Source organism: Amphibalanus amphitrite, unplaced genomic scaffold, assembly GCF_019059575.1.
Source record: "Amphibalanus amphitrite isolate SeventyFive unplaced genomic scaffold, NRLGWU_Aamphi_draft 000438F_arrow, whole genome shotgun sequence".
Classification (NCBI taxonomy): domain Eukaryota; kingdom Metazoa; phylum Arthropoda; class Thecostraca; order Balanomorpha; family Balanidae; genus Amphibalanus; species Amphibalanus amphitrite.
Genome location: NW_024881932.1, coordinates 288,717 through 310,923, shown reverse-complemented (window position 1 = coordinate 310,923; position 22,207 = coordinate 288,717). Strand labels below are relative to the sequence as shown.

The window sequence follows — 22,207 nt, the reverse complement described above, 5'->3', positions numbered from 1 at the left end:
GAGCAGATGGATATATTCGAGCTGATAAGATGTTCCAAAATCCAAGCCGAGCTCATCCACTCTTATGATGAAAAACATCCACATTCGGTTAACCGTAAAATTGCGTTTCACCATAAAAAAGTGTTTTCTCCTTTCCGGTGTCGCTGTCAGTAACTCCTCTGGTCCGAGGTGTTCTGTTCTGTATTTTACGCAGCAGCCCACTCTACCATCAACTTACTAGTCGTGGTCAGCTCCCCCCCCCCCCGCCCCCCGTGACAGCCCATTTCTGCAGAGTGCCTCTCAGCATTTGGCAGTGCAGGCCGCCGCCGCTCCGAGCGCCATCTAACCCCTCCCGGCCAGCGTCAGCTGACGACAATCAGTTGATTGCCGCAGCAGAATCGTCTATGTTGATATGACCAAGGGCGAGGTTGGGACGACGGTGAAAACAGGGCGCCTGGGGCGATTTGGTCAAGGTTCGTGAAATTCACACGTGACGTTTGGCATATAGAAGGCCCTTAGAGCGGGAGAAGTTCCAAATGTCACGTGACTAATATGCCCTCCGGCGCCCTGTTTTCACCGGCGTCCCAAGGTTGACCGTGGAGTGACATAGAGGTAAGTGCAGTGAAGGTAGAGGGGTGCTAAAGCCATGGGAGAAAGGAGTCCTATGGCCAACCGCTGTGACCAAGGGGAGAAGGGGCCGAGGATGTCTACACAACATTGCATTATGCAAATTTGCAATGCTATTGATCAAATTTTCCCTGCTGCATTGTCTATGAACTTGTGCAAATTGTGCATGTCTGACGAGTGACGAGGGGGACCTACAGAACCCCTCGCGCAGTCTCTGCAATACATTCGAAATTACACGTATCGACACATTGTTTCACATTTGGTCTCAACAGGGAAAGGCTCGTAGCTACTAAAGGTCATCCGACATCCGGAAATGACCTCAGAGTGACGTTGTGATCGGTCGATTTTCATTAAAATATTTTCCTAGTACGCCAATCGTTTTCAAGAGCACAGTCTCAAAGAACGCTAGCATCGCGTTCTTGGTGTGGACGTTATGTGTAAGAGAAGAAATGTAAAATGTTATTGCAACGGCAAATATAAGCCTAATAGGACGTGTGCTAATGGCCTTTGCAGTATGCAATTACGCATGCCTTTCAATTTCTGTGAACTTGTGTGATGTAGTCTGAACTAGCTTTGAACTGAAACATGCAAAGTATAGGCCTGGTACCCGCAGGGTAGCAACATGCCTTCAGCCTACATTTATGGGTGTGCCTAAGCGCCAAAACTACAGTCCAGAAACGAGCTTGGATGACTTGTTGAGCAACAGCTAGAGCCTAAACGTTGATACGGCTAAATGCTGGTAGGCTTTTACCTAGACCTGGCTTTTAATGTCATCACTCATATGTGATCTCGATTCTCGAATAAAATGAAATGATATTTAACCCGCGCCCTGGTGGGGGGGCTATTTTTTGCCCCCCCTCCAGACTTTTCGATATATCTCCAGAACCGCTGCGCCGATCGTCACCAAACTTTCAGTATCCTCCCGGACATCAATTTTACACATTGTGACCAAAATTTTTTTTCCAAAGGCTATGATAGGTTGGCCGGAAATGACGTCAGAGTGACGTCATGTTCTGCCGTTTTCGACCCAAAAAAGGGTTTCGCGGGAAGAGCTGTCAGGCCTATAGCTTTGCAAATACAGAAAAACGATAAAGACATAAAAGCTGTAGAATTAACAGGGCTACAAAACTGCTATCTCGGATTATTGAAATTTTTGGATTTTGACCCCCCAAAATCAAAAAATAGATTTTTTGAATATAATAGCCGAAAAATCCAAAAAAAAAATTTGAATTTCGCAAAAACCGGAATATATGTGATAGACCTTACCGCCTTCTATCCACATACCAAATTTGAGATTGATACCTCTTTTTTTGGCGAAGTTATAACGAAAAAACGGTTCAAAATTGATGACGTCAAATTTTCAAACTTAATTTTTAGCAATTCTAGACCTCGTAGCGCAAAACAAAGACCACCATTAGACTCCCCGTGACGAGCTGCATCGAATCAATACCCATTTTATGCAAAACCATCAACTTTAAAATTTGACCTTTTTTGACCTGACCTTGACCTGACCTTCACCAGAAAGTGACCTAAGCCGTACCTGATAGTCTTATAACCAACACCATTGAGTTGGAAATGAAAAATTGGCCATAAAACATGCATCGCACAACCTTAGTACCTAACGTTAGGTTCATGTGAACCTGTGACCCTTGGTGACCTGACCTGTGACCTGACCTGGTAATGTCAGTGACCTCTTATAACAACATATGTACTAGGCAACTGACGCCATATCGCTGATTCTCGACAAAATGCGTTTTCTTCGGTGTTATAGCGCATTCCCTAGATGACCCATGAACGGTGAAACATTTCATCTTTGACCTGACCTGTGACGTCATCGGTGACCCCGAGGTCAATGAAATTTGGTTTCCCCCGACAAATTTGACAGGCCTTTCGAACGCCGTTTGAATTTCGCGGATCCGTCCAGTAGTTTCGGAGATACGAGGGGGGGCAAAAAATAGCCCCCCCACCAGGTCGCGTTATAAACAGACCCCACCAGGGCGCGGGTTAAGGAGGTTTAAAATGATCTCACGCATGTCAAGGTGTTTTTATTTTAGGCAAAATAAATCTACATATATGAAACAGTAATACTCACGTGAGAGCTTTGAACTCACGGAAATAGTTTAACTGTTTTAGATATTTATTTTGCCTAAAATAAAAGCACTTTGACATGCGTGAAATCATTTTAAACCTCCTTATATTAATCATAATCATGTCATTCATCCTCGCCCACATATAAATGGTATTTCATTGGACAGGTTCTTGAGGGCTATCAAACGTCGGAGCAGAATTTGAAAATCGGGTCAGTAGTTTCGGACATAGGAAGGAGGCTGAAGTCTCCCTCTCCGACACTCGCAAGTCGCAATGAATGGAATATACCCTGGGCCTGATAGACGCTACCCGTGCATGGATAATGAACAAAGTACCTACATCAAACGATCCATATAGTGAACATCGGCTGTCAACGACTCTATGTGCCTGATTTTTAAGGTGCAATGTGAGGAAGATTCCGCTTGTCAGTTGTCTTCCTGCTAGCTGTCAAATGTCAAGCTCATGCACCATGAGAAAGGAAGGAAATGGAGTATACTGAGGATCTGTTCACATGGGTCGATTGGCTGGACATTTTGACTGTCCAGTGTGATTATTGTGATACCTAAATGGAAGGAAAATAGGCGCGATAAAACACGGCTTACACTTCCTTTTACGGTTAATTTACATAGGAAAAAGTGTCGAGGATGAATCGATGGCGATTATGTTGCTGACAGGACAGATAAAGTGAATGTAACTTCCGAATTGTTTTCATTTGACCTAACATGTGAATTTCTACGTGCCAATCCAAAACACATGCCACTGAAACTATATCACACAGAAATATTGAGCGGAAAAACGGTGTAATTGAAAGTACCAAAAGGAACATTTTTTTGGTGTAAAATTACTCTGTTTTCTGGGTAAAAGAACACTTATATGTGTGTTTTGCTAGCTTCGGAGTGCTTCACTATTGTGTAGGAGAACCGCTTTCAGTGTAACTTTACCGCGGATCTCGCGTTACATTTACGCACAAATATGTGTTTTTGGTAAAAAGTACCAAAAGGAACACTCGCATGGTAATCGTACACAAACTCATGACGGTAAATTTACACAAATATGACGGTTATTATAACGATTTTTTCCGGTAAAGCTAATGTTGGGCCCGCAAAATTTGTAACGCAAGCGACACGCGGCGGGACGTTGTCGCCAGCCGCGAGCCTAGCTAAATGCAACGAAACATTGTGATGCTCAATGCCTACCCCATGCTGCAAACACGTTTGTTTGTTTGTCGTTTATTGTTAAGAATCGACATCACATCTGACGGAAATAAAAGTTAGATTAGCGTATATACCTTATCATGTATATAAGCTGATATTTCACAACGCATGGGCGCCGCTACAGGTCGCAGCCACCGCCCGTCTCCCGTCAACTGCCCGTAATTAATTAATAAATAAAAAATATATCATCTGTACGCACTACTTCACTGTGCCAAAATTATCGTTCATTTAATTAGCCATCGGCTCTCTGTTGCCTATCTGGCAAAATATTAGCATATCCTATACCTAATTAACCCTAGAAAAGCATGAAAGTGCATCCATTATTTTCATAACACGACAGCAGCTCAGTTGAAAAATTACAAGCCCACCTTAGCACTCCGACAAAGCTGGATAATTTCCAGCAGCTCCTCCAATGTCGCTCCGGTTCAGATTTCAGACTCGGTCTTGATTGCAGTTATCGGACGATGACCACAATGCAGTATTTCACTTATTATTCACTTAGTCACTCATTACTCAGCTTATTATCGAACTAGATAAACACCACAGCACTGTTTTATCTCACTGATCGCACAAGAATGGGCAAACCCACTCTGCGCACTGCAGCCACAACACTCCCCCGCCGGCCCCCGCGGTCCCCGGCGCACAACTGACAGATTGCGAAAATGGCGCCGCCGCCGTCAGCATATAGCTCAAAATTTCGCTAAATTTACACTGGTTGACGTAAACGAACGGTGCTCTGGATGTGTACCGCAATTACCAGTGCGACACAACACTCATTCGCGTATGGATACACTTGCTTTGCATGGAAACATATCAGTTAGGTATTTGAACATCTGTTATGCTGTTACATTATCCTGTTATGCGTAAAGATGCTTGTGTGGTGTAATAAAACTGCCGATGTTTGTTAGATAACCAATAAACGTCGCATAAAAACAAACTTATTCTTGATGCCTTTACTTATTATGGCGTTGTGCGACGGATACCTTGCTTATTTATCACGAAAATACTTAAACTAAAGATATTTTACTAAGTGAAGCAGAACTTTGAAGCTAATTGAACTATTTACGAGTATATTGAACTTGACATCGCTCAATATTTCTGTGTGACACAAATTACAAAGCATTGCTTTAGTCTTCCTATCATTACCTACCATACTTTCGAGACATATATATTCAACGTGCTAACTGCATATTGTCCAGAGGAACATGTTTATTACAAACTGAGAAAAGGCCGTTTTTTACCTCTAATGTGAAAACAGCCTTGAGAGGCTGAGATCTGGCTTATAACAAGCATAGTGTTCCTGTGCAGGTAGAACGGTGTTCGTCTGGAGCCAAAAATGGCGTGTCGTAAGATTCGACTGTCCATTAGACGTACACATGGTTTATCCATGAAGTACCGCTGTGATAAGAGTTCTTCCGAGTTTGTATTTGAAGAGCTAAAACTCTATACATTTATCTTTTTATGCAGGAGCAGCTATCCGAGGCATCTATTTTGGACGCATTCACAGTAAGCTGCGCCTGCAATGGATGGTTGCAGCTGAGCGTTGGTATTTGTTCTTTGCACTCAGCGGAAAAAAGTTGAAAAGTAATTAAACATGATTATATATTTATTCACATATTCATTGTTCCTGTAAAACAAGCTCAAATGGGACGCATGATCCAGCAATGGCGCCTTTGAGATACATCCACGTTGTTTACAGTGCCTCATCTCAGAACCAGAAGTCGTTCCTTATCACCCTTGACATGAGCACAAACGACCTCGTCTGTCAGTACACGTGTCCGCAATCAACAACAACGTATTTGCATAACTGCAACATCAGCATGAAAGGTTTTCGATAGCCAGATGACCAAGGCCCTAAATACACAGATGGTGATCTTATCAGCAGATATAAGGACTATCAACCACTCACATATTACCTGAAACAACAGATATGATCCAGGTTCAATGATGGCTGGATGGGCTCATAGAATTAGTCAGGTAACGATTGGGAAAGAGTAAGTGCTTCAATCACATTTTTTATGTTCATTGCGAAGATAGTTCCATGAGTGACATTGATCTGATATGTTGCGCGGCTAAATATCGGTCGCCAAGTTACAGTCGGCGGACGGCAATCATTGCAAGCGCAGCGCACTGAGCGCGGTGGTGCCGCAATTATCGTGCGTATCATCAGTCATATTCGCAACAGGTCTTAGCTCATCCAGGTCTTTACGGACTCACTAAAATATTGTTTGGCTTAATTGCAAAGTTCTGCACATCCTGAGCTTTTCATGCTTCAAGAAACAAGTGTCGCATTTTGCTGCTGGACTGCGGCTTTGACTGTTTCCATTGCCGTTTGCCTTCTTGGCTTTTTCAAATGGCACTGTAGCTATCATCTTGAATACTGTAGTCGGTCCTGTCATCATAGACCGCATCCACGGAATCATAGCTGACATCGGGGCTGCTGAAACCGTCGTCATATCCGCTGACATCGCTGTAACCGTCTTGAGTGCCGTAGCTATCATCGTATGTCTCATCTCGCCCAGCAAGAGCGCTCCTGCTGTACCGATCTCCGGCGCCGTAGCCGTCATCTCGTCTGTCGTAATCGTACTGATCGTCGAGTCGGTCACCGATAGAATACCTCGCGCTGCGCGGCTCGCTGCCGGTGTCGTCGTACGCCGCGTCTGGGACATCGTTACTCGAATCCGGCGCGTAGCTGTCCACCTGATCCACATAATCGTCAACTCGTCTGTCATCTTGAACGTCGGCACGATCATTTCGCGTATCATAACGATCATCATCGTAATAGCCGTCATCTTGGCGGTCAAACCTGCCGTCATCACGGCCATCGTCGTACAGATCATCTCCGCGGTCGTCGTAGAGGTCGTCCCCGCGGTCATCGTATCTGTCATCGCCACGATCATCGTAATCATCGCCTCTGTGATCAGCGTAGCCGTCATCGCCACGACTATCGTAACTATCATCACCACGATCATCGAAGACATCGTCTCCACGGTCGTCGTATTGATCATTGTAGGTATCGTCACTTCGGTCGTCGTAGTTTCCATTGCTTTGATCGTCGTATAAATCATCGTCCCTGCTATTATAATCGTCTTCACCTCTGTAATTATAAAGATCATCGGTTCTGTCATCGTAGTGATCATCTTGATCATCGTAGCTGTCATTACTTGTGTCGTAACCGTCATCATTGCGATCATCGTAGGCATCGTCACTTCGATAATCGTCTCCTTGATAATCATAGTTGTCATCACTTCGATCGTCATAGCCATCATCGCCGCGATCATCGTAGCTGTCATTACCATGATCATCATAGACATCATCGCTGCGATCGTCATAGATATCATCACTGCGATCATCGTAGATATCGTCTCCACGATCATCGTAGCTATCGCCGCCGCGATCATCGTAGGTATCGTCTCCGCGATCATCGTAGATATCGTCTCCGCGATCATCGTAACCATCATCACTGCCATCTTCGTAGACATCGTTTCCACGATCATCGTAGCCGTTGTCCTCGCGATCATCGTAGATGTCGCCTGCGCGATCATCGTAGGTATCGTCTCCGCGATCGTCATAGCCATCATCACTGCGATCATCGTAGATATCGTCTCCGCGATCATCGTATCCATCATCACTACGATCATCGTAGATATCATCTCCGCGATCATCGTAGTTATCGTCTCCTCGATCATCGTAGAAGTCGTCTGCTCGATCATCGTAGATATCGTCCCCGCGATCATCGTAGGTATCGTCTCCGAGATCGTCATAACCGTCATCAGTACGATCATCGTAGATATCGTCTCCACGATCATCATAGCTGTCGTCTCCGCGATCATCGTAGATATCGCCTCTGCTATCATCGTAGGTATCGTCTCCGTGATCATCATAACCATCATCACTGCGATCATCGTAGCTGTCGTCTCCGCGATCATCGTAGATATCGTCTCCGCGATCATCGTAGCTGTCGTCTCCGCGATCATCGTAGATATCGTATCCACGATCGTCATAACCATCATCAGAATGATCATCGTAGATATCGTCTCCGCTATCATCATAGCTGTCGTCTCCGCGATCATCGTAGATATCGCCTCTGCTATCGTCGTAGGTATCATCTCCGCGATCATCATAACCATCATCACTGCGATCATCGTAGATATCGTCTCCGCGATCATCGTAGCTGTCGTCTCCGCGATCATCGTAGGTATCGTCTCCGCGATCATCGTAGGTATCGTATCCGTGATCGTCATAACCATCATCAGAATGATCATCGTAGATATCGTCTCCGCTATCATCATAGCTGTCGTCTCCACGATCATCGTAGATATCGCCTGTGCTAGCATCGTAGGTATCGTCTCCGCGATCATCATAACCATCATCACTGCGATCATCGTAGATATCGTCTCCGCGATCATCGTAGCTGTCGTCTCCGCGATCATTGTAGCTGTCATCTCCGTGATCATCGTAGATATCATCTCCACGATCTTCGTACATATCGTCTCCGTGATCATCGTAGATGTCGTCACCACGATCATCGTAAATATCGTCTCCTTGATCATCGTATTGATTGTCGTCATAATAGCCTCGGCTTCGTCCTGCGAAGGCTCCGTCCAAATCATCATATCGTCCATCGTCGTCGTAGCCATCCTGTTCGACGTAATCGTCGTCTCGGCTGTCATAGCCGTCGTCGTTTGCGGGTAAGTCGAGGTCGGGGCGGCTCAGGACACCTGGCTCCGCCTCTCCTGTGTCACCAGCGGTGGCAAGTGCGGTGTCGGAGACAGTGTCGTCAATAGGTCGGTTGTCGCCCCTGCGGCGTCCGGCGGGTCCCCTTCCTCTGCGGTTAAAGCGACGAGGACCCACGGCGGTCGGAGACCCAAAACCATCATCGTAGTCGTCGTCACGGTTCGGGAACCTTCTGCCACGGCCCCCGAGCCTTCCTGCACCGCCTCTGAACCTCCTCCCACCGCCTCCAGCCCTTCCTCCGCTGCTTCTAGCCATTCCTCCGTTACCTCCAGCCATTCCTCCACGGCCGGTTAACCTTCTGCTGGGGCCTCCGATCCTTGCCCCTCGGATCCCCAGCCTGACACGGCGCCGGGGTTTGACGCCATCCACGTCGCCGTCCAGGCTGTCGGCGTTTGCTCCCTGTCCACCACCACTGAACCGGCCGGTACCTCGCGGACGCGCGCTGCGCACCCCACCCAGCCTCGTCCGGTGGTGTTCCAATGACCTGGAGAGCTCTATGGCGGCATCATCCGTGCTTTTCTTGCCGGCTTTGCCGCGACTACGGAAGGGGCTGCCCCTTCCTCTGTACGCGCGACCCCTGTACATGGAACCATCGTCGTCGCTGGGACGTTCACCGGTGCCATCTGCGCCCTTACCGATGGCGCGACCTCCAATGTCGTCGTCGTCGTCGCCTCTCCTGCCTGACTTGGAACGGTCGTTATCCTGGCCAGCGGAGTCGTCACCACTGCTGTCAGAGTTGGAGCTTTGACCCTTACGAGCACGCCTGTCGTCATCACCGACTCCGTTAATATCGTCATAGAGATCTTCGAAGAAGTCGTCGTCTCTCTCGTTGTAATCGTCTCCGCCTCGATCGTCATCTCCCCTTAGGTCATCATCTCCCCTTCCATCATCATCGCCCCTTCGGTCGTCGTCTCCCCTCCCATCGTCGTCTCCTCTTAGATCGTCGTCTCTTCTTATATTATCGTCTTCTCTCCCATCGTCATCTCCCGTTCGATCGTCGCCTCCCTTCCTGCCATCTCCCTGTCGATCATCGTCTCCTCCAACACGTTCGCGGCGCTGCGGCCGGGGCTTCCTCTGCCGTCGCCTGCTGGGAGTAACGTCACCAAGATCCGTGACGCTGCCGAGATCCTCTTCCGATGGCGCCAGGCTCTCGGGGAAAGGCTCGGACAGTTCATTGATGTTCTTCGATGACAGGGTATCCCTGGGAGGCGGCTGCCTCAGTCCGACGTCAATCATTTCCACCTCGGGGAGGACATCTTCCGGCAGCGTGAGCGCATTCTCCTCTTTGAAGCGGAGCTTGGCGGCCTTGTACTTGCCGGACGGCTTGCGGAAGATGTCACGCGCCTGCGCAGTGGCAACGAACAGCAGCAGTACTGCTACCTGAGGGAACACGGGAAACAATTATTAAAAACAGTCACACTTATCATATTACGCAATGGGCGTAGGATGGGGGTAGGGTGAGGAATCATGACCTTCCTAATCCTTGGCAACCTTCCCAATCCTTTGCAGCCTTGGCAATACCGTGGCGTTGGGCCTCGCGGTTCCCTTAACACACGAAAAAACGAGCGAGTGTGGCAAAAAAAAAACGCTCCCCTACCCGGACGAATGTCACTGAATATGGGAGATATCGTAGAAGCCAAATACCCACTCAGCGATTTCACTCCTAACCCAAACGAGAAATCGAAAGCTTTTCCCAGGTGACTGTCAGAGAAATCGACGCTTTTTGCTTGGGAAGTAAAAACAAATGGTCTGGCATCTCTCAATCATTTCTAGGACGATTCCCAAGCGTTCCTCAAGCGATCACCAGGGACATTCCCCGCGTGATCCTCAAGCCTTCAATGACAGCACGTGGTGAAGAGCAGGGTCCCGACCGGGATATCACAGAACTTCCCCAAGCGGCTGCTCGAAATATCCTGCGCCGTCCCCAGACCCAATATGATGCCACAGCACATTTAAAAGCACGACCCAAGAAACGGAGGAATCTCCCAGCGTCCTGACGTTTCTAAGAATCTTAAAAAGATGCCAGGAGAAAACCAGAGATTCCTTAGCCTCCACTGAAACCAACAGGTAGGTAACTGGGGAGACTCAGGATTTTCCAGTGCTCCCAAACCAGGAAGAGGAAAGCGCTAAAAAAATCCCAATATTTCCCTAGCTGATCCCCAGGCGAAATGTTGAATGGGAAGTAAGCAGGAGTTGGAAAAGACGCGAAAGTTATCAAACCGGGCATGGTCAAAGAAAATCAAATAAAACATTGGAAGTCATAGCTAGAGCGTATTAGACACTGAAGTACTTTACAATTATCATGTTTCTTTCAATAGAGCTCATCAGAATTCAGAACTTTCCCCAATTAGCTATTAACGTTTTCATTTTTGTCGCACATCTGAAAATGGTTGCTCGACCGAGCGAGCGCGACAAACAATTGAATATTCGCTGTCACATGTCACACATTGAACCAAATTTTGAATGGAGGGCCACCCAGGAAAACGTTCCCAACAGGTCGGAGGAAAGCAATAAACAGGAATCACACAAGTCAAAAAACTTCACCAACGCCACACCTGGTTTTCCTTCCTTGTTATTTATGACTCGCCCGTATAGGCCTTTTTTACAGCGTTTAGTAACGAGGCAGTGGCGGATCCAGGGGGGGGGGGGCAAAATGGGCATTTACCCCCCCCCCCCAAAACGGCATAATTTTAACATTACGCCTATGGACGATGCATGGAAAGAATCGATAAATTGTTATAGTTTGCCCCCACCCCCAAACTCAGAGCTGGATCCGCCTCTGTAACGAGGGAGGGGGGAGGAGGGTCCGATGCATTCCCAGCATCCTCCAGCCAATCCAAATCAACCCTTGACTGAGTTAGAGATTTGCGGAGGAAATGACCTGTCGTCCACCTCTGACAGCTTCGTAACATGTTACGAAGGCACCAACACTACTTCGTAAATGTTCAAATGGTTGCTAAATTCGAATTCAGCTCCAAAAACTAGCCTTGAAACATGTAAAACTCGAAAAAGTGAGCCGAGGTCACCAAAGGTCAATGACCTGACCTGACCTTCAGGTGACCTTGACACCCACCCTAATGCATGGAAGCTACATCAAATCACATGTTTGAACGTTTGAAACCACGAAAAGCTTGCAAACGCGCGGCTAATGCGAGCCGACATACGCCGAATCGCGATTCCGGCCAAACATGATCTCGGAAAAGAGGTCACAGGTCAAAGGTCATTTGGGTCAGGGTCATGAACTTTTTTAGGGTGGGTGTAAAATTGATCAATGCGAGGGTACTGAAAGTTTCGTCGCGATCGGCCGCTTTTTACGCCAGTTATTCGCGAAAAACCTTAGGAAGGTTACATCATCCCTCCCTGTGCCGGCGAGGGTTAACCCTCGCCGGCCGAGGGGGGGGGGGGGCGGGTGCCGCCCCCCATAGGGTTTTTTCGCGATAGCTCCGAACACGCTGGCGATAGAGAGCTGAAACTTGGAATACCTGACCTTTGATCCAAGCCGGATCTTTTGACACCAACCGCATTTTTGGGTCAGGTCAGGTCACTGACCTATGACGTCATAAGTGAACCTCTGCACGGTCTTCAGATGTCGCAACTTCGCAACGCCCTCACTGCCAGAGGAGATGTCACAGGGAAATGAAACTTGCAGGATCTAGTATCCATTATGAGTCCCGCAACTTGTATATCTCGGATTTTTCATAAAGGTCATATGAGGTCAGGTCATTTTCGTGACCTTACCATTATAAGTCAATGGGGAAAAATTCAAACTGCTATTCTGGCGCCGGGAACGATCTCCAACTATCTCAAGCACACAAAATCGTGATTTGATGCACTCCTTGCAAGGTTAGATGCGTCACTTTTGCAATGTTGACCTTGCGTGACGTCATTTATGACGTCATCAAGGTCAAATTAGTTTTTCGTCAATAACTCTTGATCAAATTGAGCTAGCGAGTCGGGAAAGGCACCAATGGACTCAGGAAGGCCTGCCGAATCGAATGATATGCGACATGACCTCTTTCGACCAACTTCGTGACCTGGGGGTGCTGACCTGACCTTGACCTGAGGTCAACACCCCAAGTTGACCTGACCCGGACAAAAAGTATATCATTCGACGCGCCTGAGCGAGGCGAACACGATGCTGCCAAAATCGGCGCTCTGCGGCCGTTTTTTCGAAGTTATTCACCAAAAACTGAACCGTACCCTGGGGCACTTGACCTGACCTCAGAGGTCACCGGTTGACCTAGTACCTTAAAATCGGGTACCAATATCTGCGTCTCGTAACGGCGCACACGCTCGTTTTTTCCGCGACGCGCTAGCTCCACCAGGGGCGAAACGGCGAGGGGGGGGGGGTCGTACCCGCCCCCCCCCCCCCTCGGCCGGCGCGGATGTAGAAAACCAATAGGTCCGGCGAGGGTTAACCCGCGCCCAGATGGGGTCTGCCGAGCAACGCGGTCTGATGGGGGGGGGGGGCCATTTTGGCCCCCCCCCCTCAGATCTCGAGAACCACGCAACATAGCGACAAGCGGTAAACGGTGTTGGATAGCCCCAGCGGGGAACTACCTTTTGACCCAATTTCATTGACCTCAGTCAAACCGATGACGTCACAGGTCAGGTCAAAGGTTGAATTTTCACCGTTTACAGGCATTTCAAGAAATGCGTTGTAAAATCGAGTAAAATGCATTTCATTGAAAATCATCGATGGAGAAATGTTCTTCAAACACATATTTTGCTCTTTGAGGTCACTGATACCAGGTCAGGTCACAGAGGTCAGGTCACTGGGGGGGTCACAATATGAAAGTGTCGTGTGATACATGTTTTATGGTTCATTTTACATGACAAATGCGATTATGTGGGTCAGACAGACTTTAGGGCCAGCTTAGGTCACGTTTTGGTCAAGGTCAGGTCAAGGTCAGGTCAAGGTCAGGTCAAATTAGGTCAAATTTCAAAGTTGATATTTTTGCATAAAATGGGTATCGATTCGATGCAGCTCGTCACGGGGAGTTCAATGGTGGTCTCCGTTTTGCGCTACGAGGTCTAGAATTGCTAAAAATTGAGTTCAAAAATTTGACGTCATCAATTTTTTACAGTTTTTCCGCTATAACTTGGCCAAAAAAAGAGGTATCGATCTAAAATTTGGTATGTATATCGAAGAGCGCAGGGACTATCACATATATTCCGGTTTTTTCGAAATTCGAAATTTTTTTGGAAATTTTTTGAGTTTTTCTAAAAAAATCAATTTTTTTGATTTTTGGGGGTCAAAATACCAAAATTTCGAAAATCCGAGATAGCAGTTTTGTAGCGCCGTCTTTCTTCTACACAACCACATAAAGAACTTTAAAATTGCTTGTTAACTGTAGAATTGGTGAGCGTTTCAAGATGTCATGTTTTTTGCTCATTTTTGCTCGAACATGACCTCAGTTTGACCTCAATAACTCATGACCTGAGGTGACCTGTGACTTGAAATTTTGTGTGAAGGTGTCAAATTGATGCCCGGTAAGGTACCCCGCTGCGCGCCGCCGTTTTCCTCGCTATTTAAGAAAAACCACAGGGGGGGGGGGCAAAATGGCCCCCCCCATCAGGGCGCGGGTTAAAGGTCTCCAGCAGGTTTTTTACAATAGCGTCTGATAGAGACATGCTAGAGCGGCGAAAACACGTCAGCTGTGTTCAGCTCGACGATACGGATCGACTGATATGCAACATCACCTTTTCCGGTTAGGTCATGAACTTGACCTGAGGTCAACTTTTCAAAATGACCCTTCAAGTTCAAATTATATCTCATTGACGAGTTTCGACGAGAAAATCACGATTCTGGCAAAAGTCAAATATTATGACACATGGCAGAGGGGCGTTAGAAGGGATATCGAATGCACTACTCCGCGGCGCTGTAGCTCTATTGGTTCCCGAGTTATGCACAGCAAAATGCTGAAATAGGCAAAATTTGACCTTTGATGACCTCTGGTGGCCTGACTTTTTACCTGACCTAAACAGTGATTGAACTATGTATTTCCTTCATTTTTTTGACACTCCTTCGCATGCCACTTACTGCATGTCACTACGTGGCCCAGAAGCCGAGTAAGACTGGGGGCGTGACCCCCCCCCCCCTCAGCACGACACGGAAAACTCAGACCACCAGCTCGGCGCGGGTCTAATTAAAGTGCTATAATAGTTTATTAGTTGAGCTTCCAGGTCGGGACAATGACCCGAACGTCGGGGAAATTTGGGGCTACTAGATCTTCTTCAAATCAGGCCTTTAGCAATCTTTAATTGATAATTTTGCATTTGTTTTGATTTGCATTCGTTTTGATCAAAGATGGTAGGTACATTCATGGATTCGTAATACCTCGGGTCAAGTCAGGTCAGGTCAAGGCTTCCTGCGCTATCCATATAGCGTGCTAACGACGACCATCAGTCTCGCTCCATGCTGCATAGGCACCAAAACTAGTTGTCAAATGTTCAAATCGATGCTAAATTCGAAATCAGCTCCTAAACTACCCTAAAAATTGTAAACTTAAAAAATTCAACCAATGTAATATAAGGTTTATGACCTTGACCCAATTTTTACATGACCCTCATACCCACCACAATACATGGGTTATTTATAATTTCAGGTGCAAGCATTTCTATTGACAAGAAGTATGAAAACACGCGGATAATGTGCGCTGAAACACTCGAATCACCCTTCCTGTCAGACATCGTCTCGAGAAACAGACTCACACAGTTCATAGTTCATTCGGGTCGTAATAATACGTTAAGGGTAGATGTACCTCGTATTTGTACGTATTTGTTTTCTCGGGGGTACAGAAAACTTCGGGGCTATATTCCTTTTTTATGTTCGCCAAAAAAAGAAAAGAAAGAGGAGTCCGTCCCAATTCGAACCTTCTTTAAGTGAAAGGGCTCACCGGATGCCAACACCCTTCGTTGATCTAATCTAAAAAAATAAATCGATGCGCCTGGTTATGCAAGACACGATGCTGTCTAAATTGTGACTCTGCGGTCATTTCTGGCGAAGCTATTTACCAAAAACCGAACCCCAACCAAGCCGGCACTTGACTTAGCCTCACAGATCACTAGTTAACCCAAGACCGTAAAATCATTAACCAAAAAAAAAAAAATGTGTTCAAGACCAAATCCAAAAGGAATTGCTTGATCCCCTGCAATTCATCCGCCATTCATTACCCACCGTCCACCAGTCCCCACGCACAGTCCCTCCTCTCATCTTCACTCGTTTCTCGCTCCTATCACCTCACGTCTATCTCTGCCACCCCTCCCCTCCCTCCTCCACCCCTCTCTCCCTCCCCTCCCCTCCCCTCCCGCTCCCTCTGCCCGTCAGTGACACTCACCGCTCTCATGGTGGTCATCGGAGTACAACTGACGCCGATGACACGTCCACCGTCCAACTTATATCATTTCCTGTACCGTCCCGGCTCGGCGCTGTTTCCTCTACACCGGGCCGTGGTCTCCGTCCCCTCACCGCGCCATATGTGCGATCTTTGTGTAATGTTGAGGAAAATAAATTGGCGAGCAGCATCACTGGAATCATATCGAACGTCTCTCAGTCGCGGCGCAGTTGGGCAGGTGGAACAAAGCTGTCGTGCCGTCTGTAGCGCTCAGGCCCCCAGCCGGCTGTATTGTTATTCGCTACAATCGAAGGCGATTGCGGATTCACCGGAAATGACCAGAGAGAAAAAACGAGACTTCTTTGCTTCGGTAACATATATGCATGAATCGACAAATAATATAAACAATGAGTGGTATCCTCTGTGCCCTATCAGCGGTAGGTTCATTTTACCTCGCCAGTATTGGCCATTCTGGATCTTTTGATTTACGAAGTTAATTCATACCTCCTACGTTCGCGTTTAACCCTAATTGAACAGTGTTGCAAACAAAAGGAGCTCGCTTCTTTTCCAGAGAAAAAGAGAGAGGGAGAAAGAGAGAGGAGACGAGAGAAAGAGAAATAGGGAGAGAGAGAGAGAGAGAGAGAGAGAGAGAGAGAGAGAGAGAGAGAGAGAGAGAGAGAGAGAGAGAGAGAATGAGAGAGAGAGGGAGGGAGGGAGGGAGGGAGAGAGAGAGAGAGAGAGAGAGAGAGAGAGAGAGAGAGAGAGAGAGAGAGAGAGAGAGAGAGAGAGAGAGAGAGAGAGAGAGAGAGAGAGAGAGAGAGAGAGAGAGAGAGAGAGAGAGAGAGAGAGAGAGAGAGAGAGAGCATTAAAAACAGGTTTTAGTGTCAGCGGATTACCCTGAATGAAATGGTCTCAACCAGCAGTAATGGTACATATGTTACAGAGAGTTTGAGAAATCCGTGAGTTTGCAAACTTCCTATTCAGTTTGCAAACTCCTTGACCCGTTAGTGAGCTTGCAAACTCCCTTGGGGGTGGTCCATGATGTTAAAACAAAGGCGGCTAGTTGTAACCCCTGTTTAACCATCGAACACTGACAAAAAGCTTACAGATCATATGCACACCATAAATATATCGCAATTTTGATACGCCCTCATTGCAAAGAAGTTTTTCTCAAAAAGCTCCGGGAGTGCGGAGCCGGAGCCGGAGCTGGAGCCGGGGCCGCCGGAGTCGGCACATTTTACCCGGAGCCGGAGCCGCAGCCGTGAAACAATATAGCCCGGAGCCGGAGCCGGAGCCGGAGCCGTCAAATAAACGGGCGACTCCGGCTCATTTCTTTTTTTAACCCGCGAGTTGCTGGGGGGGGGGGGCGTTAAACGCCCCCACTTTTTTCGCCGGGGCATAGCATAAAAACGGCGCGCCGCAGGCGCGCCAAATTTTGGCTACCTGTAGGGAATTGATTGAAGTTTAATGTGACAAAGTTTCAAAAGAATTGGTCGGAAAATTTTTGAGATATCGAGATTTTAGTGACGTCATGATTTCTGAGTTTTCGACCAAAAACGGCATATGTTCAAAAAATCATATAAAATCACAGAATAGACATACAGACATTCCGTAAACGCCATTAGACTGCCAATACCATGAACAATCAAATGGCTATCTTCGATTATTGATTATCGTTCCGGATTTTCCAAAATCTTGAACTGAATCTTGGCAATTTCTCGTGACTACTTCACGACCATGATACATGCATTTCTTAAATTGAACTTTTTTAGCCAAACACGTACACATATGATAAAATGAATGTCACCATCGTGTTCTACGCCCCAAATTACCCATAAAACATGTGCCACAGGCTGGGAATATCAGTTTTGATTTTCGGGGATATGTGCCTACCCGGTTGACCTGACCTTGACCCTGACCTATGCTTGACTGACCCCTACATGGAGCTGACACTCTTGTAGGCCTTATATGATGGATTGTGCACCGTTTTGACAGAGTTTATGACGAGAGGCGCCCATTGCGAAGTCCTGAAATCCATGCTACTGAAAGCCCGATTTCAGGTGTTTGACCTGACCTTGACCCGACCTGTGACCTCAAAATTCAACTTTAAAGTACTCATCTGACGCGTCTCGTCGCGTTCTTTCGTTTGCCGCCTCGTGCGTTTCGCTGCGCCTATTGGTTCTCGAGTTATCGGCTGGGGGCGTTTAACGCCCCCGCCCCCCCCCCCCCAGCAAACGGTGTGTGGCGAAATACCCCAGCAACTGCCGGGTTAAGAAGAAGAAAAAGAAAAAATAATTGACCTAGTACGGTTTGACAATACAAGGCAGTAAAACATGTGGTACGTCATGGGCCATCACGTGAATGAAAAAGGCTGAATGTGTACGTATTCCCAATGTCTCACAGTACGCAATCGACCTCCTGTCTGCTCCTCCCTCCCCACGTCTACTGCATCCCAGAGCCTGACGACCGGTCATCAGGTGACGGCATTGTTTTGAAGCCGGTGCAGCGGACTCGCTTTTCTAATCCAATCACCTTTTTTCTTCCACCTGTATTCAATTGATCACTACTAAGTTCACTACTAAGATCACTACTAAGGACGTACTAAGTTGGAGTCGGAACCGGAGCCGGAGCCACCGGAGCCGGACCATTTTACTCGGAGCCGGAGTCGGAGCCGGAGCCGGAGCCGGAGCCGTTTTTTATCCGGAGCCGGAGCCGATTTTTGTTATCCGGACTCCGGAGCCGGAGCCGGAGCCGGAGCCGTCTGAAATTTCCACGGCTCCGCATCCCTGGAAAGCTCAAACATACAAGAAGTAAGTAATAAGCTTCCTAGCCCTCAAATCCTGAGTACCTGCCACTTTTATATGGTTCATTTTAGTGATGTCAATTACGGAAAATCTTGATACCCATACCAAACCAAATACCAGCAATAACCATGGAAGAATACCGAAACCGAACCAATTTGGTAAACTCAGGAAAATTCCAACTTTTTACCAAATTCAGAGCCTCTTTTTCATAAGGGACCATTCACAATGCAAACAAAATACCGAATGCATTGGCCTTGAAATACTAAACACCATGTTGGTATCGGTTTGGTATCGAGTTCATTTTTTGTTGTTGTTGTTTTGTTCATAACTTCGCCAAAAACGGTCGCAGAGACACTATTTTGCATCATCGTGTTCTCCATGCCGAGACGCGTCAAATGATCTGCTTTTTGTTTAGGTGAAAACAACTTAACCTTCGCATATGTTCGCATATATTAAATATTATTACTATTATTATTATTTAATATTATTTACATATATTAAATATAAATGCATATTAAATATATTATATATATATTAAATATATATGTTCGCATATTAAATATATATGCGATATAAAAATCGCATATATTCGCATATAGGGGGGTATATAGCCTGATGCCTGCTGCACTGACTTTACCTGACTGCACCTGACTTTACCGCATATGTTACCACCCTGTCGCGTTTTTTTTCGTATAAATAAAAAACCGCGGCGCGTAGCGCTGCGCCGCTTGGGGTAGCTTTTGGTACATCAATTTTGGACAATGTATGAAATTTTTGACCCCAGGTCATGTCAGGTCAGGTCACTAGGTCAAGTTAACTGACCAAGCCTAAAAAGTTTGCAATCATGTCCAGCCTGCAATGTTTGTCAGAGAGGTTTCAAACTTGGTGGATTACATGATGTTATGGGTGCCTACAATTTGTATATCTCGGATTTTTTATATGCGTGACCTAAGGTCAGGTCAGTGGCGTGACCTTTCCATTATAAGTCAATGGAGAAAAACGAAAATGCCTCTAGATCCGTGTGTACGCTTAGGAACAGTCCAAATATTTCAGGATAGCAATGATTTGGACCACCCGTGACGACCAAGGTGTCGTTTTTGCTGATAGCCTCTTGAAAGGTCATCCGAGGTCATTTGAGGCTACAAACAGTTTTTTGCCAATAACTCTCGATTGGAAAGAGATAGAACGCTGGGGTTGGCCTCATTGTGTTTGTCTTGCCGAGACGCATCGACTGATATGCAACATGACCTTTTCCGGTCAGGTCATGACCTTGACCTGAGGTCAAATTTTGAAGTTGACCTTTCAAGGTCAAATTATAGTTCATTCGACGCGTCTCGGCGAGAGGAACACGATTCTGGCATTAGGAATGAACTAGCTTTTTTTTAGTCAAAAGTTATTGTCGAAAAACACTTTTCTTGAAAACAGCTATTTTTGGAGTTTTTGCCCTCTGGAGGCTAAACCGTTGACCTGAGGTCATTTTTGATGATGACCTTATCAAAAGAAGAGTTCAAAAGCTATCGATTGCTTTTCCCAGCGTTTTTCTAGCTATCATAGTTCCTGAGATAATGGCATGTTTTCTGAAAAAAATATAATGACAATTCGCAAATTTTGACCTTTGATGACCTCTGGTGACCCCAATATTGCTCTAAGATGAAAAATGACAGAAATACTTTCAAACGTACGCATCAAGAGCTATCGACTGCTTTTTACCGCGTCTTTCTAGCCCTCTTAGTTTTTGAGTTAGAGGTGGGTGGTAACATATGCCCCCCCCCCCACACACTAGGGCGAAGTTGGCGGAGACCGCCACTGGGGCGCGGGTTAAGGTGTTGACTTCACGTCAGGTCATATCGGGTCAAATCTTCCGGGGCGGGCCAAGGTCAGGTCAGAGCTTCTCAGGTCACGAAGCTGGCCGAAGGAGGTCATGTTGCATATAGATCTGGTAGGTCTTCCCGAGTCCATTGGCGGCTTTCCCTATTCGCTATATCAATTTGATAGAAAATTATTTACAAAAAACTCCTATGACCCTAGGACTTCTAGGTTCTGTAAGACTCATCTCCCTGTGAAAGCTTTTCTGGGTCTGAGGGCATTGCATTGCGACATTTTAGGACCGTACAGAGGTTCACTTATGACGTCATACGTAGGTCAGTGACCTGACTTGAACTGAAAATGTGGTTGCTGTCACAAAATTTGACTTGAAGCATAGCTCAGGTGTGCCTAATTTCAGCTTTCTATTGTCAGCGTGATCCGAGCTATCGCGAGAAAAATTGGAGGGGGGGGGAGCACCCGTACACTTCGGCCGGCAAAGGTTTATAAATTGTCCGAATCTGATGATGCTGGTGTAAAATAGAATATCCCTTTCAAGATTAGACAAATCTTATCATAAAATCATGTCATTTGTTGTATGCGATCATTTCATTTTATCTTTAATGTCACTTGAGGACATTGAGGTTTTCCTTAATGATTTTTGATCAGAATAAACTAGTGATCAGTAGGCTAGTGACATATTTACCATTTTTGGCAAAACTAGCTAAAAACGGAGCTCTTGCCCTGTGGTACTTCACCTGGCCTCAGAGTTCACTGATTGACCTGAAACCTTAACCCGCGCATGACTGGGGGGAGGGGGCTCTACAGAGCCCCCCTCCCGTTTTTTTCGGCAATGTCTTCTAAACCATTTGACGGATCAGCACGAAACTTGCGGTACCCTCAGCGTCATTAACTTGACACATTGTGTTAACCCGCGCCCTGCTGGGGGGGGGGGGGTGTTTGAACACCCCCCCTTGTGGTTTTTCGCAAATATCTCAAAAACGGCGGCGCTCCGCGCCGCCGTTTTTGGTACACCTTATCATACATCAATTCTACACATGTTGTGAAAATTTCAGACCAAGGTCATTCAAGGTCAGGTCACCAGGTCACTTGAAGTGACCTCACCTCATAAAAAGTTTCAATGTCTGTCATAGCTACACCGAGTGATCGATGCCTTTGAAACTTTCAGCGATTGCTAAGAGCAATAGCATGTACAAAATGTATATCTCAGAATTTTGATATCGATGACCTAAGGTCAGGTCAATTTTGCGACCTCCCCATTATAAGTCAATGGGAGAAAATTGAAATGCGCCTATTTTGGACCAAAGACATTATAAACACTCCCAAACACTGAATTACAAGTGGTTTAGACACACTGAACATGAAAATGGTGTCCGTGACCCCTGTTTATGCCCTGAGGTCATCTTAGGTCACAAATGTTATCTAACAGTTTTTCGCAAATAACTTTTGATAGAGGCATGCTAGAGCGATGAAAGCGCCTTAGATGTGTTCAGCTCGACGATACGGATCGACTGATATGCAACATGACCCTTCCCGGTCAGGTCATGACCTTGACCTGAGGTCAAATTTTCAAGTTGACCTTTCAAGGTCAAGTCAT

The 22,207-nt window shown here is 46.5% G+C and overlaps 1 protein-coding gene across 1 annotated transcript; it reads right to left on the bottom strand.

Moving 5' to 3' along the window:
- Window positions 1-5,540: 5,540 nt before the first annotated feature.
- Window positions 5,541-16,012, bottom strand: LOC122391464 (dentin sialophosphoprotein-like). The gene is made up of 2 exons (XM_043385383.1): window positions 15,986-16,012; window positions 5,541-10,025 (listed from the first exon to the last, which is right to left on the bottom strand). The coding sequence occupies exons 1-2, from the start codon at window positions 16,001-16,003 to the stop codon at window positions 6,258-6,260; spliced, it is 3,786 nt and encodes a 1,261-aa protein (XP_043241318.1). The 5' UTR covers window positions 16,004-16,012; the 3' UTR covers window positions 5,541-6,257.
- Between the last annotated feature and the right edge of the window lie 6,195 nt (window positions 16,013-22,207).